At 35.5% G+C, this 14,108-nt stretch overlaps 4 protein-coding genes across 5 annotated transcripts in view; 1 reads left to right on the top strand and 3 right to left on the bottom strand.

Moving 5' to 3' along the window:
* Miga (mitoguardin) overlaps positions 1 to 3,958 on the bottom strand; it is a 99,199-nt gene extending 95,241 nt beyond the window's left edge. For both annotated transcript variants that reach the window (XM_069046600.1, XM_069046601.1), the window contains exons 1-2: positions 3,616 to 3,958; positions 3,414 to 3,564 (exon numbers count right to left, since the gene is read on the bottom strand). In XM_069046600.1, coding sequence (XP_068902701.1) covers positions 3,414 to 3,564; positions 3,616 to 3,711 — 247 coding nt within the window. In that variant the 5' untranslated portion in view covers positions 3,712 to 3,958. The remainder of the gene's footprint in view (positions 1 to 3,413; positions 3,565 to 3,615) is intronic.
* Positions 3,959 to 4,124: 166 nt separating this feature from the next.
* Fbxo42 (F-box protein 42) lies at positions 4,125 to 8,866 on the top strand. Its single transcript, XM_069046599.1, has 5 exons — positions 4,125 to 4,438; positions 4,512 to 4,808; positions 4,868 to 5,364; positions 7,934 to 8,197; positions 8,252 to 8,866. The coding sequence occupies exons 1-5, from the start codon at positions 4,300 to 4,302 to the stop codon at positions 8,660 to 8,662; spliced, it is 1,608 nt and encodes a 535-aa protein (XP_068902700.1). The 5' UTR covers positions 4,125 to 4,299; the 3' UTR covers positions 8,663 to 8,866.
* An 839-nt stretch (positions 8,867 to 9,705) lies between these two features.
* Positions 9,706 to 10,922, bottom strand: LOC138130948 (brachyurin-like). Its single transcript, XM_069047674.1, has 7 exons — positions 10,822 to 10,922; positions 10,751 to 10,769; positions 10,542 to 10,692; positions 10,322 to 10,488; positions 10,182 to 10,268; positions 9,988 to 10,127; positions 9,706 to 9,926 (listed from the first exon to the last, which is right to left on the bottom strand). Exons 1-7 carry the CDS (start codon positions 10,882 to 10,884, stop codon positions 9,756 to 9,758), a joined length of 798 nt encoding a protein of 265 aa, XP_068903775.1. The 5' UTR covers positions 10,885 to 10,922; the 3' UTR covers positions 9,706 to 9,755.
* Positions 10,923 to 12,068: 1,146 nt separating this feature from the next.
* On the bottom strand, positions 12,069 to 13,326 carry LOC138131519 (brachyurin-like). Its single transcript, XM_069048581.1, has 7 exons — positions 13,155 to 13,326; positions 13,067 to 13,097; positions 12,859 to 13,009; positions 12,643 to 12,809; positions 12,507 to 12,593; positions 12,308 to 12,447; positions 12,069 to 12,253 (listed from the first exon to the last, which is right to left on the bottom strand). Exons 1-7 carry the CDS (start codon positions 13,215 to 13,217, stop codon positions 12,086 to 12,088), a joined length of 807 nt encoding a protein of 268 aa, XP_068904682.1. The 5' UTR covers positions 13,218 to 13,326; the 3' UTR covers positions 12,069 to 12,085.
* Between the last annotated feature and the right edge of the window lie 782 nt (positions 13,327 to 14,108).

Raw genomic sequence — 14,108 nt, 5'->3', positions numbered from 1 at the left:
AGAAACAAGAAATACCGTAGAGAAATACGTTTTTTTTAGTTAGGTTTAATCAAATCTATGTCAAAATTAATTTATTATCAATCTGTCGACAATAATTTTCATCTGTGTACAGTATAGAGTTTCTTATCAAAATAGAATGTATGTAGTCATATAAGTGTCACAGTGAAAATTAAACTTTGTTTTGGGTTATTATTATTATTATTAAAACTTATTGTAAAGTTAAAATCGAACAATTTCTCCACCAAGCAAGGAGGTCATCAAACTGTTCTTAGCAAATGTTAGTAGTATTTTCAACTGAAATAAAAAGTTTAATTACTATTTAATTTTCGTCGACGTAATACATATTACTCCGGCCAATAAATAACGTACGGGTTAAATATTACAAATTCCTTCTTTTAATTGGCCGTTGAAAGTTAAATTAATACATATTAACATTGCGGAATCTATTGGAAAATATAATTTACTTTGAAAATATTAGTGTTAGCCATGTTGTAAAAATAATACAACATAATTCAAGAAACAAAAATAATATTTTTCCCACTGAAAAAGTTGCATGTTTTCTACTTCAATTTTAGTGAAAATATTTTCAGACTTGTGAATCAAAATTTTTATGTAAAAAAAATACAGAGTTAAGCGTAAATAACAGTCTCAGAATATTCTTTAAATAAATATTCAGTTAGATGTATTTTAACAAATGTTCTTTATTGAAACTTGATTACAACTAAAAAATATGTGTTACAACAGTTTCTTCCAAAGCTTTTCTATTGACAGGATCAACTAAAATATCACCCAATTATGTCCTTAGGGCCGGTTGCACCAACGCCAGTTAAAGTTAACTGTAGGTTAAAATGTTTCGTTACTTTAGTTACCTATTGTTATAACAATGTTTTCGTATATTTTAATCTATAGTTAAATTTAACTCACGTGGTGCAACCGGCCCTTAGTGTCTATAAACAACACTATCAATGGTGTGTATAAAAAAACTCCGTTATCTTATTTATTCATATTACCCGCAGTATTTTTCGTTGAGGTGGAGCCAACAGACTGTACACCCAAGATAAATTATTTTTGAATGAAGGTTGAAATAAAACGATAAGGCGAATGCAATATTTCTCTTTAAATTTTTTTACGAAAAATTGTAATAGCTATACGCAAAAGGTATGTAGGTAGCATTTATACAACACAATCTGTTTCTACATAACTGACAATTAAAAAAAAAACATTCAATTTAACAACAATAACGGAAAGAAAAAACCGTCTGAATTTTTTATTAAACTAAGCGATAAAATTTAGAAAAATTAAAATCGTATCCTATTACAGTGAAATGATCAAATAACAATTCAAAACGCTGTAAAATCTCAAACTAAATGGTTTAAGTATAAGTGATGGGTACATCATATCCCGCCAAAGTACCAATTAATCTGCGACACAATTTTCGCTCTTCACGATACTCAAAACCCAACTCTGTTGGTCAGCATATTAATGGGTGACCACCAGCGCAAACTGCCGGGTCTAATCTCACCATCGAACTCCGACACGTCTGCCCTCCGGACGCTAACCTTAGGGAGCAATTATAACATTCATCTGAAAAGAACTTCCCCCACATCAAACTTAACTCAGCTTTATTAACTCGTCTAGGTAATTTTGCAGATTCATAACGAACCCTGCCTCCATCCGAACGCGAGGGCAATATTGCAGATAACGTCGCCATGTCAATAATCATCACATATTGATAATCTGCAGGAGGCGAGCGTCTCGATTCTCGCCTCCCTTCGGCGGCGGCGTAAATTTCTTGCATGACAATGCGTGGGCTCGCAAATTGAGAAATATTGGAACGTTTATACAGGATCCGCTTGTCCCATTTATTACGCAAATTTAGATGCGCCGGCCTAAATTCATTTAACGCTATTCGGCAAGGTCAGATTTAATTAACAGGCTACCAAATTAACGCGGCGAGTACCTGCGCAAATATCATTAATTATCCAAATTTACCCCCATTTATATTATGAATTGTTAATTGGTCGATTCTGTGACAGCGCTGTTAAAAGTCAGACATCATTAGCGTCAGTACTGTGTTAATTGTTCCGAATTTATGAGTACACGTTCACTTTGTACTTACACGTGAAATATGCCAAACTGAATAAAGCCTCAGTTTTGAAGTAAAACCGATTGTGTTTAAATAATGTGTCAACACAATGCCGGCTTTCAGATTTCAATTGGACTATTATATTGCACAGACCAACAGACTTCATAGAGTTATCCTAATTGTCATAATGTGTAAAAGCCAACTTCCATCGCCCAACTGTGCACACAAAACGAAATTGAAATCAGTTTTGCTCAAACTGTCCATTTAATAAATAAATAAATAATTACCGGCAGAGCTTTTAAGTTTATTAATCGTTTGTCAACGGGAACGGTCGTTAAAGAATCTGGAACACGGCTGTTTAAAAAAAATTGTGACAGCAATTACGAGGGAAGATTATGTAGTCATGACGCCGTCAGTAATTACTGGAAAAGAAAAATGTATGTGATGTGGTGGTAAAAATGAACTCTTAACACAACATAAAAATGTGAAAATCAGAAAAATTCGAAAATGGCTTAACAAAAAACGTTCAACTCGTATCCCCGGTGTCATAAATCTTCTAGTTTATTTTATTTGGCGCGATTATGATGCATTACACATCGGAATTAATGGGCAATAAGAAAATGTTCTTACTCCAATTATGCGAAACTGTTTCCCGACTGGAGTTAAACAGGCCGTAAATAATAGGCACAGTTTGCGGTTCAAGGGTATTTGAACCCTTTACACCCAGAAAGCTTAATCAATTTCTGTTTGTGCAGCAAGTAAGCACACAACACTCTAAGCGGCCGATTCAATATCAATGAAACTGTAACTATTATTGTATATTTCCCGGAATCGACTAAACCAATATTAATTTAGGACGATTTGCACAATAGGTAAATTAACAACATCGTTTATCCTGAAAATAAAATTAAAAAAAAATGGTCGATAAATATAATATTCTCGAAGTCCAATTCTCTATGTCAAATGGTTATTCATAGTCCATTAAAGAAACTAGGTTAAACGAGCTAAACAATTTATGAGCCATAAAAAAAATAATAGATCGTAACATTATACAATCAATGCTTAATTTATTATAATTGAATGTTATTGCTCTGTGAAAATGTGTGCTGTGTAGGCAACCAACATTGCGGGAGCACTGGCGCGACATCTACAATCTGGCAAAGATAAAGGCGCCAATTTTGTCATTTTCAAAATTAGCAACACGGAAATTTGGATTTTACTTTCTTGATCGTTGTAGCCAATAAATAAAATCGAGCGAGTCGTGTGTGTAGAGCAAACATGCAACTGATTGCATTTTGTAGTGTTTATCACAATTGACAGCTCTTACCTCCATTGGGGCTCCTGACTCCTGAGATTCTTGGGCGTTTGGGGTAGGGTCGCTTAAATTTCGAGAGATCCACGGTCCGCTTCTTTCGTCGCAAGTACCGTGCTAAAACGCCGACCACGGTAACACTAGCAGTCACTGAGACAATTATAACCTGTTGAAAATAAGATTGTTGGAAAATGTTTTCCAGGAGAGGGTTGTTTACCTTTTGTGTTGTTGACAACGAGAATTGTTTAGGTAAAATCTGTTTGAGTTTGTCTAAATGTTGACAAACGGGTCCTAAATGCGTCAGTAAAGACATTTTCTTGGTTTTGTTGAGTTTGTTTAGAGGTTAGACGGACACGGATCAGGTTAGAACGGTTCGGAAACGGCTATTTTTGAAACTTAACCTAGACAGTTAACTTATTCGAGTTTATTTCTTGATTGTGACTGTATAATTGTTGTAGAACATTGTAAAATCTTGATTAAAAACTATTTTAAACTGACATTAAATTAAAAATCCCGCACAACCGAAGTCGCTCGCGAACTGATCAACAGAGACTGGCCTAGGGATTTTTCGTTTGATTTATATTAATTAAAATCTTTACAGCTTTAAACAAATTCGTCTAATGTCCTAATTAGATTAGCGCTTAGAACGTGTAGCGTCCTAACTATTTATTTGAACGCAATTAGCACTTAGAATGCCGAAAAAGTGGCCTAATTTGTCAATCTAGCGCTTTTCGTCTTGTCGTGTTGGCAACCGAACGTCAACGTGTAGATGACATTTTACGAAAATATCAACAAAAACTTGGAATTTTTGGGTTTATTTTTATTTTCTAGCAAAAGCCCAGAAGAGAACGGTTGACAATTTCATGGTTTTGCTAGTGATAAAATTAAAGTGTTTTTTAAAATGTCCCTAGTGAACAATTCAGCTCAAATTGAAGACCTTCCAGATGAAGTTTTAGAATTTATTTTATCTCTAATTCCACCTTACAAGGATCTGCACGATTGTATGCAAGTCTCGAAAAGATGGAGAAGATGTGTTTTAAGTATGTGAAGAATTTTGTCAATTCATGCTACTAATTTTAGACACAGATCTACAATCAGTTCTTTGTTTTGCAGATGTTGCCAAAACTAAGCAGAGGAATTTGCATAAAGCCATTGTAGATTTTGACATAAGATGGGACACTTTGACGCCTGTAGATATGGCACCTACCATATCAAAAAGATATTCGCACACAGCAGTCATCCATGAGAATTCCATGTACGTTTTTGGGGGATGTACTTGTTCCATGACCACTTTTAACGACTTGTGGAAGCTTGACTTGTCTAAAAGGCAGTGGGTGCGACCTGTGGCAATGGGGACGTATCCGTCGCCCAAAGCGTGCAGTTCTTTAGTTTGCTACAAAGATCTTCTAGGTAAAAGAGTGTTGAAAATGTTTTTGTGAACTTTTTTTAATGTTCTTCTGTTCTATTAGTATTATTTGGAGGATGGGCCTATCCACCTTCTTATCCTTTATACCAAAGTTGGCACCTCTTCAACGAGTTGCACATTTATGACATCATTGCAAACCGCTGGACTTGTATCAACACAACCAACGCGCCGCCACCTACCGCCGGTCACTCCGTTTCAGTCGTGGGCGAATGGATGATCATGTTCGGGGGTATCCATAAACCTAGCACTGCCGTTCATTGTGAGAAATCAAATGATGTGTGGAAGTTAAACTTAGAAACGTGGTCCTGGCACAGACAAGAAGTCGAAGGCGAACCCAGGCCACATGGGAGATTAGGGCAGACTCAAGTAGTGTTAGATAATAACAATTTATTGATAATTGGGGGTTCGGGAGGACCAACGTTGAATTACTGTGATGCTTGGATTCTGAATATGGAGGGGGTCGTATGGAGGTGGAAACAGGTTGAGATAGAGGGGAAGAGTAACAAACCCAACAATATCTGGACCAATCCTGGATGTAAGGTAATGATGTCAGTTTGTCAGTGTTTTGCTTTGTGTAAAGATAACGGTTTAGGACGCAAAAGAATTTGCAAGGAATTTTCGAAAACAGGTCTGATCGCTGTAACCGACAAAAATAATCCTGAGTGATAATGTTTTTTTTTTCGATGACGTGTTGCTCACGTAAATATGCAATTAACAACGATAATGATGGGTGATGAATAAGAAGTTATTTTGGTGAGAATAAAAAATAGAGCCTCCAAAAAAAGAGTGAAGGTGCGAGTTGTAGTGTAATAATAATTATACGCTATACCGGCTTCTATTGAAATTACAACACTCTGAAGGAAATCAGATAGGTAATCATTTTCAATTTTGGAGATAAATAAAAATATATGCCATGTATAAAGCACTTCTGAGCTTTCTGCAGATCCTTTCGTTCTCCAGATCTGGATCTGGAGCTCTTGACAAGATTTCAGAACACAGAAAGAACTCCGATTTGATCTTTTCGATGCTAACACAAAGCGATGTGACTTCTCGCAAGGTCTGCGAAAATTTTCACTCCTACAACTCAATATTAACAACGATTAACTTGAAAGCTTCGCTTAATGAAGAAGGGCAAGGAAGTTCTTATCACTTCTAAAATCATGGAAACGTTTATTATGGATAGGAACCTGTCATACCGGCTTTGGTTAATGGCCATCGAGTTTGCTCTTACGCACTTACATATTTACTCATTTTTTTTTTTTTTTGACTGGCAAATGGTATTCAACGGGACCACCTTACTGCGTACAGACTCTCATGACCTGTGTGTATTTTGTTGTCGTTAAAAAAAGTAATTGTTCTATTTCATAGTCATTTCGCAAAAAGAAGAAGCTCTTGGTCAAAGTGTTTACCAATGTGATACAAGTGTTGCGCTGAGATATAAATGTAAATTTCGTAATTCCTTCAAGATACACTGTGTATCATTAACAAAAATGCAGTTGATCAAAATTGTTTGACGTTAAGTCTATGTGTAAGAAAAACCCAGTTTCTGAAGCGGACTTTAACGCGTTGAGTTTCCCAGAAACTTAAAAAATTAAAAACGATACATTTTTTTATTCTGTATGAAAAACTTATGTGGCACTTTAAAAGCTGACAAGAAGTGTTCCTAAAAGTATTGGATTCAACCATTTATCTTATTCTCGAAACCGATTGAAATGATTCTCGAAGCTGGGAACTCATTAAAAAAATTGATGATCTGCCACACCATTTCCATTGTTTACTAAACCACCTGAACAAGAAAATTAGATTTGATAAAGTGTTAACGAAGCAAATGATGCGTCAGAACTCTTTTCTTTTGAAAGTTTAATTAGAAACCCCAGTTAATGAATAGCGATGTTGATTTTATATCTGTTGATGGCGGCGACGACGACGGGATTGATGGATGGTATGATCTGCAACAACACTTAACAAATGGCGCGCAAAAAGTACCTAATACTTACTCTAGATAAATGGATGTTGACGTCTTGGCTTCAAACTGACTGATGTGGACTCTATACCTAGTAAACAACTTGTCTAATTGTCTCGTTGAAGACTTGATTAACGTGTCTCATGGGGGACGTGAACAACGTGAAATTGTTTCATTGGAGACGATAACAACGTAGAATTATGTCACAGAAATGTGGTCAAGGAAAACGGAAAGACGTGTAGGAAATTGTTTGCTGGAATGAACTAAAGGTTTCTGCTCTAAATACAGCCACGAGCACGTAGGGACAGTTGTAAGCAATGAAATCAAAAGAAAAATTATGCCAAATTAAATTATGAACCAAACAAGGACAATTATTGTGAAGAAAGTGGTTAGTATTGGACAATTTAAAAAAATAATATTGGCAAAATTACAGAATACCAAACTACTCTGGTTGATTTACTGATAGAAATAAAATAACAATAAAAACACATTACCCGGAACGCTGAAAACTGAACATTGAGGTTAGGTTGCATTGTTAATTTCTTTATTGCACTTGTTGTTAATAAATACAAAGATGAAATATCGATTTTACGTTAAGCGTTTTGTAATCAATATAATTTACAAAGTTTTGCCAGTTTTATCGAAAAATTGATTTTTATTTTATTTATTATTATTTATCAAGTAGGTCCACAGTATTTGACATAGGTACGTCAAATTACTTTCATCCGAGCTCTGTTTCACGCGAAAGAATATCGAAAGATAAAAGTGTCACAAAATGACTCTCGGTTTTGGTAATTTGTACAAAATGCAAAGCATCATCATCTACAGATTGTCACCCTTCGAAATGAAACCTTTCCATGGTTTCATCTCTCACGGTTTTCCCAATATGTTAAGACGCATCAAAGAAGAGTTCTTGTACGTTATGCCTCCGTTCTTCGCCATGATCGTTGTTTACGATCAGATCGAAAGACTTCACAAAAAATTGCAGAAGAAAAATCCTGCCGATTACGAAGATGACGAATAATTAATTTGTAATTTGTAGAAAAATCGTGTTGAATAAAACATAACCTCTTACTTTGTTTTAATAATGTTTTAACGACAACGACAAAAGCAACTGGTTTATGTGAAATCGTTCGTCTCTTTTAGATAGGAGAAAAAATCGTGGTGCTCAATAGAATTCGTGAAAACCAAACTTGCCCCATAGTCTATTACCCGAAGAATTCGTGGGTGACTCGAAGAAATCCCCAGGAAGATAGTAAATTAGCTAGGATAGATTTAGCTAATCGCCAGCCGGACAGGGATGAAAACGTGAACGGGAGGCGAGGAGTGTTGAGGAATCACAAGAGGGAGGCGAACGATGAGGATTTGTACCAGCCAGGGTGTTCCAACAATCAAAGAGGAGAGATCTTAGTGAGACATTTTGATGTGTGACGTAATAGATTTGTTGATTTGTTTGTGTTGCAGATTAATAACTGGTCGCCTTCCATAAACAGTCTGGCGGCGTTTAGTGTTCCCAACAACAAAATGTCAAAATCGGAGCGAATAAGGGAACAACGCGTGGCGCGCCTAGCCGAGCTTAAAGAGAACTTGAAGAAGGAGAAGGAGGAGAAGATCAGGAGTCACTACTTAGGAATTTACGTGTTAGACTTGTCGAGAGCTCTCAATTCGAAACCGTTCGTGACATGGTTGCCACCGAAGAATTTAGGAAACGGCCCCGAAGAAACGATTTTGTACACTTTGCTGCCGGGAAAGTCCGAATTGGTTATGTTCGGAGGCATCAAGAAGGATCCGACATCTCTAGGGTTTTCAGTTAATATCAATAATCAAATTTCAAATAGTTTACATTTTATCACTGCACCTAATTATGTTATTTAAAAGAATTTTTCGTAACTGTCTCAAGTATTTTTTTATTTTGATTTCTTGTAATTCTTGCATTAATGAAGAGAATCTGCTAGTCATTCATGTAAAACGACGATTGTTTGATTTTTAAAGAGTATATTGTTTAGTTTACGCCATTGGAGATGCATTTTGTATGATTTAAAAAAATCTTAATCCAAATAAAAAATGTCAAAGCTTTAATCGTTTTTCTAGGTACGCTTTACCCTCAGAACGAATGATTTATGTAGACTGAATACAACATTTTAATTTTAAATTGAACAAGATCGTCACCCGGCGCATCCACCATTTTAACGAATTCACTTATCGAAAGCACGAGTAGAGTTCATTAATGAAGGCGTTGGAAACCGTTAATTGTTGTGCATTTTTAAAGCGTAGATTAAATGGAGCATGTTGACAGGTGCAATGTTTTACATTAAAAATAGAATAACTTAACGATTCCTATTCTCGAAGCAAATACTCTCGTGTCAAAAATGGATTACTCCCTAGGATTTAGGGATATTCGTTACTAGGTTGCCATAAATTTGGTTAGGTTGGAGGCTATGTGGTTTCTGGTGACAAACAAAAGATATCCCAAAAATGTAAGGCAGCAAGTTAATTGTAACAGTTGCAAATGACTAATTTCTCGCTAAGTGATAGATGATTTTTCGTTTCACAATCAATTTTGGTTACTGACGGCATATTTATTTGGATTTAATCTCTAAATTCAAAGTAACCAACCTTAGGCATTCAAAATAACTTTTGAAAATTCTAGTTACACACAACATGAAAAACGTTATTTCCCTAAAAGTTCGAATTCTAGGGAGTAATCCATTTTTGACACGAGTAGTATCTAAGGACACCCTTTGTTGAAAACAAACATGTTCAATTATGTCCCGATTAAACATAAACAAATGTCATTCGTGTCAAACGGCGGAAAATTCAAACTTTACACTGTTCTAAACGGCTTAATTTTTCCAACGCCTACTCAGCCCAGGATTTTATTTGAACGCGCGGTATAATTGGGCCCCAATACAATGTAATAATGTGCTGATAAGGTATTTTTATTACTTAATAAGGTCAAGAAATATTTTTAATTATCTTTATCACTTGTTATATTCTTTATCCACTCCATGTACGGGAATGTTCTTGTGTAACCTGAAGGATTGGTACTTTCGCAACCATTACCGCTAATAAAACTCGCAACACCCGCAACACTGTAGGATCTTCCATGAATAATTACCAAAGGGCTACCATTATCACCCTAAAAGAACAAGCAACAAGTCTATTGTGTTTCAATTTGTTTAAAAAATTAAACAACATACCGTGCAAGTTCCTTCGTTATAATTACCAATAACACAAACCATATTGTCAGTAACTTGATCCCCATAAACCATCCTACACTCCAAATTACTGATTGTGGTAATAGTTGCATATCTTAAATCATTGCTGAGTTCAGGATCGTCTGAAAATTTGAGTTTCAAAATTTCTGGTTGATTTATTAATTTCAGTTAATTACCATCACTAGTCTGTCCCCAGCCTAATATGGTCGCTTGTTGGTAATCCGTCAAGGTTAGTGGATATATTATCACATTCCACAAATACACTAAAATGTTACAAAGTATTTACAAATTTCAAATTCCACAAATATCAACTTACTGTTGTAATCCACTGGTCTTCGAAATTTTATCAGTCCAATGTCATGTTCTATAGTGTCTGGTTTGAAATCTGGATGCAAAATGTAAGTAGAAGTGGCAACAGTCATACGATTGGGATCGTCGGAAACCAGCTGAGCAGAGCCCAACTGAATGGTGAAAAGAACAGCACTAAAATACAAAATGTTTTGCTGTTGCTTAGATTTTAAAATATGTACACTAACTTGTAGACGCAATGTCCGGCAGTTAAGACCCAGTCGTTGCTGGTAAGAGCTCCTCCGCAGAAGAATTTGCTGTTGGCAGTTTGAACATGGATTGCTGCTGCGAAAGGGTACTGTGAAGCTCTTGCAATTTCACCACCGATTATTCGTGTTTCTAAAAAATATTATCTAACTTAATAATTTCTACTTATGCTTTAGACAGTATATTTTACCAGGTGAAACTGCAACCACCTAAAAATTGTAATAAATTAGTCTCTCCTACTATGTATGTTTAATCTGTTACCTCTTTCGTTAAGTGGATGCATGTCAATATGCAACAGTAAAAAATTATGTGAAGATAATTCATTTTAGAACTGTATTAAAAAAATTACACCATTCCAATTTCAATTTGTAGAATGTATCCTTATCCTTCCAAATAACATATGAATTCACTAATCTTGCTTTAATTGCTCGTAATATAATAGAACGCAATAAGTTTTATTGATGGATCTTTATTTATATTGCGCTGTTTTAATGTAACAAGATATGCTCAGTAAGATACCAAAACTTTCCGTTTGAACGCTCTGACTTTATTACTTTATTGATTACTTATTTGCTCTACTATTGAACAAGCAAGTCCTGTCAATAACATTCTACGAAACTCAAAATCGAAAGAATACCTCAACATTCAGGAAAAAGAAATTTTTATAACATAAATAATAATTATTGTAAGTACAGGGGTATTATATACACTGCGTTTTTTATTTCGCTGAATATACAACGTACTGCTTGACCAGAATAGCTTGGCGGATGAGATGCGCAGAAAAGGAAACGAGGGAGTGTCTGTAAGACAAGGATGTGACTACGCTTGTAGGTACGGTAGACTCAATGAAGCAAATCTGCTCAAAACAGCCCGGACATGCTCTTCACTTAAAGCCCGTTTCGCCCGTTTGTACAAGATCTGAACACTTCCAAACACAACAAACAAGTGCGCTCCGCTAGTGGGAGGGACTTCAGTCCACTGGGTCACCCGCCAAGTGGTTTTGGTTGACCTGTAAAATGGCTATGTTCAGTTCTACAATGGACAAGTCAATGCATTTGAAATAGGCAACCAAACTTACAACTTCATGAATCCTATGTTCAGTAAAATAAAAAACTCACGGTATAAATGATTGTAGTCGAAGCAAGCCATGCCCATGTTTATGAAATTTTTGCCGCTTTCATGTGAACTGTCAATTTTTGTCGCTGTCACTGTCAGTTTTCAGGCGAAAAGTGCGGTGATGAGAGTTTTATTTAATTTTAGAGAGTAGGAATAGTAACATTGTTATACAAGTTGTACAACACAGTCTATCGTCGAATAAGAGGGTTTAGGGCACGACTAGCGTAGCGAGGAGGAACGAGTTCGACAACATGTCTTGTGAAACTGGTGTAACATGCTATTTAATTACACTAACAATCCTTTGAACTAAACATTTTAATTGGCATTTTTATTTATATTTGTGTTATTTCATTAAAAAATATTTTTCGTACGGTCATAAATGAAAAATCATCTTTATGTTTAGCATAGTTTATTCTTCACTTCTAGTATTATTTCTTATCCAATCGAAGTACGGGAATGTTCTTGTGTAACCTGAAGGATTAGTACTTTCGCAACCATTAGCGCTAATAAAACTGGCGACACCAACAAGAGTATAATATTTTCCAGAACTCATAACTAAAGGACTTCCATTGTCACCCTTCAAATTGATATCTGTTATTAATATCAATTAAATTTAAACACTTCAACGTACCGTACAAGTTCCTTCGTTGTAATTACCAATTGCACAAACCATATTGTCGGTGATTTGATCTCCATAGACCATTCTACACTCCAAATTGCTTATCGTGGAGATAAATAAATATCTTAAGTCGTTACTCAGTTCACCATCAGCTTAGAATGTAGGTAAATTTCAAGTTAATCATTTTCACCTATTTATTAATTCTACATACCATCACTAGTCTGTCCCCAGCCTAATGCATATACACGAGCATCGTCAGCCAAAGGCATAGACCACGAATAGACAGGTGACAGATAAACTGCAATTGTATTAAGTTAGTCTTAGGTAAGTAACTATCAGAAACCTACTATTGTAATCCACAGGTCTTCGAAATTTTATTAATCCTATGTCATTTTCAATAGTGTCTGGTTTGAAATCTGGATGCAAAATGTAAGTAGAGGTAGCAACAGTCATACGACTAGAATCGTCCGAAACCAAGTGATTTGATCCCAGTTGAATCGTAAAAAGAACAGCACTAAAAGGAGAAATTAAAATCATTAAGCTACATTGTTACTGAAACGTGCTTATAGACGCAATGTCCTGCAGTTATGACCCAATCGTTGCCTGTAAGGGCTCCTCCGCAGAAAAATTTACTGTCGGCAGTTTGAACATGAATGGCTGCAGCAAAAGGGAACTGACCGGCTCTTGCAACTTCGCCACCGATTATTCTTGTTCCTAAAAGAATAAGTTGATTTAACCGAGGCATTCAAATTCTTGACTGGCGATATTTACCAATATGGTCTTTAGAAGGAAAAGCTTCTAACTGCAATTTGTTTAGTGATTAGTTCGTTAAATTATATCTACATGTTTAATAAATTACCTCCTTTGTTAAGTAGATTGATGCAAATGCTGCGCACAAGACCGCCAAGAAAAGAGAATTCATTTTTAAACTGGATAAAAAGTGATGATTACAACTCAATTTATAATATCACCAAATATTATTTGTAGATACACTTATCCTTTGAAATTTTAATCGTATATCCGCCAGCAGTAATAAATAATACTTAAGCAGAGAGATATATTTTGTTATAAAGGTAAATAACACAAAATTAACAAATATTTCTCTCTTGATCTTATCATGTGTATTAAATTTCTAATTTAATTTAGTTAAATAAAAATTATAGGAGTAGATCTGTAATAAAAGAAATAATCGAAAAGAATTCAGAACTTTCTCCTCTTATAGAACAGTTGCAGCAAGACAAATTTTTTCTAGGGATTTAAAAGTTTCTTTTAATGATTTGTAAAAAACGTTAACAAAAAAAGCGTTATCTTCAAGCGGTCGAAAATCGCGCCTTTGTGTATCTTCATAGAAACGGTTAAAGTGGCATTTTTTTTGTGAGCGAAGTAGAAATACTCCTAGGAGTAGAAGTGTCCACAGGCGGCTCGACCGAGTCAAATGTAAGGTCATTTGAAGCATTTGTCACGATTTGTTTATGAATTACAAGAAATATTTAATAATTAAATTATCCCTATTAAAAAAAGCCTCTAAAAAAGCGAAATAACGAAATTATTACCCAATATTTAACCGGTTCCACTGTGGTGTGACAGGAGTCGCCCCGTGTGGGGGTATCCATGGGTATCAGATGACTCAGATGTCAAAATCAATGGGAAGCCATCTCCAGTCACAATGCTGGAATGGTTGCCAATCGAGTCTCAAACCGACACCAGCAAATAGATGAAGAAAGAGAAGAAAGATTGTTTTTAAGTAGTTAAGCAATTTTGAAGCATGGTAAAGAAGCAGCGGCGAAGAATCAACTGGACGTGATGAGAAGAC

Source organism: Tenebrio molitor, chromosome 5, assembly GCF_963966145.1.
Source record: "Tenebrio molitor chromosome 5, icTenMoli1.1, whole genome shotgun sequence".
NCBI classification, from domain to species: domain Eukaryota; kingdom Metazoa; phylum Arthropoda; class Insecta; order Coleoptera; family Tenebrionidae; genus Tenebrio; species Tenebrio molitor.
Note: the sequence above shows the minus strand (reverse complement) of the source record. Positions and strands in the feature narration are given on the sequence as shown.

Bases quoted from the DNA above. Each gene is read 5' to 3' on its own strand.
- LOC138130948 (XM_069047674.1), bottom strand. From the start codon at position 10,884: ATGAATTATCTTCACATAATTTTTTACTGTTGCATATTGACATGCATC. The intron at 10,489-10,541 runs GTTAGTGTACAT...TTTGTATTTTAG, and splicing joins GCCGGACATTGCGTCTACAA to TGCTGTTCTTTTCACCATTC. The intron at 10,128-10,181 runs GTAATTAACTGA...TCAAATTTTCAG, and splicing joins CTGGGGACAGACTAGTGATG to ACGATCCTGAACTCAGCAAT.
- LOC138131519 (XM_069048581.1), bottom strand. From the start codon at position 13,217: ATGAATTCTCTTTTCTTGGCGGTCTTGTGCGCAGCATTTGCATCAATC. The intron at 13,098-13,154 runs GTAATTTATTAA...AACAAATTGCAG, and splicing joins CAATCTACTTAACAAAGGAG to TTAGAAGCTTTTCCTTCTAA. The intron at 12,810-12,858 runs GCACGTTTCAGT...TTCTCCTTTTAG, and splicing joins GCAGGACATTGCGTCTATAA to TGCTGTTCTTTTTACGATTC.
- Fbxo42 (XM_069046599.1), top strand. From the start codon at position 4,300: ATGTCCCTAGTGAACAATTCAGCTCAAATTGAAGACCTTCCAGATGAA. The intron at 4,439-4,511 runs GTATGTGAAGAA...TTTGTTTTGCAG, and splicing joins ATGGAGAAGATGTGTTTTAA to ATGTTGCCAAAACTAAGCAG. The intron at 4,809-4,867 runs GTAAAAGAGTGT...CTGTTCTATTAG, and splicing joins TTGCTACAAAGATCTTCTAG to TATTATTTGGAGGATGGGCC.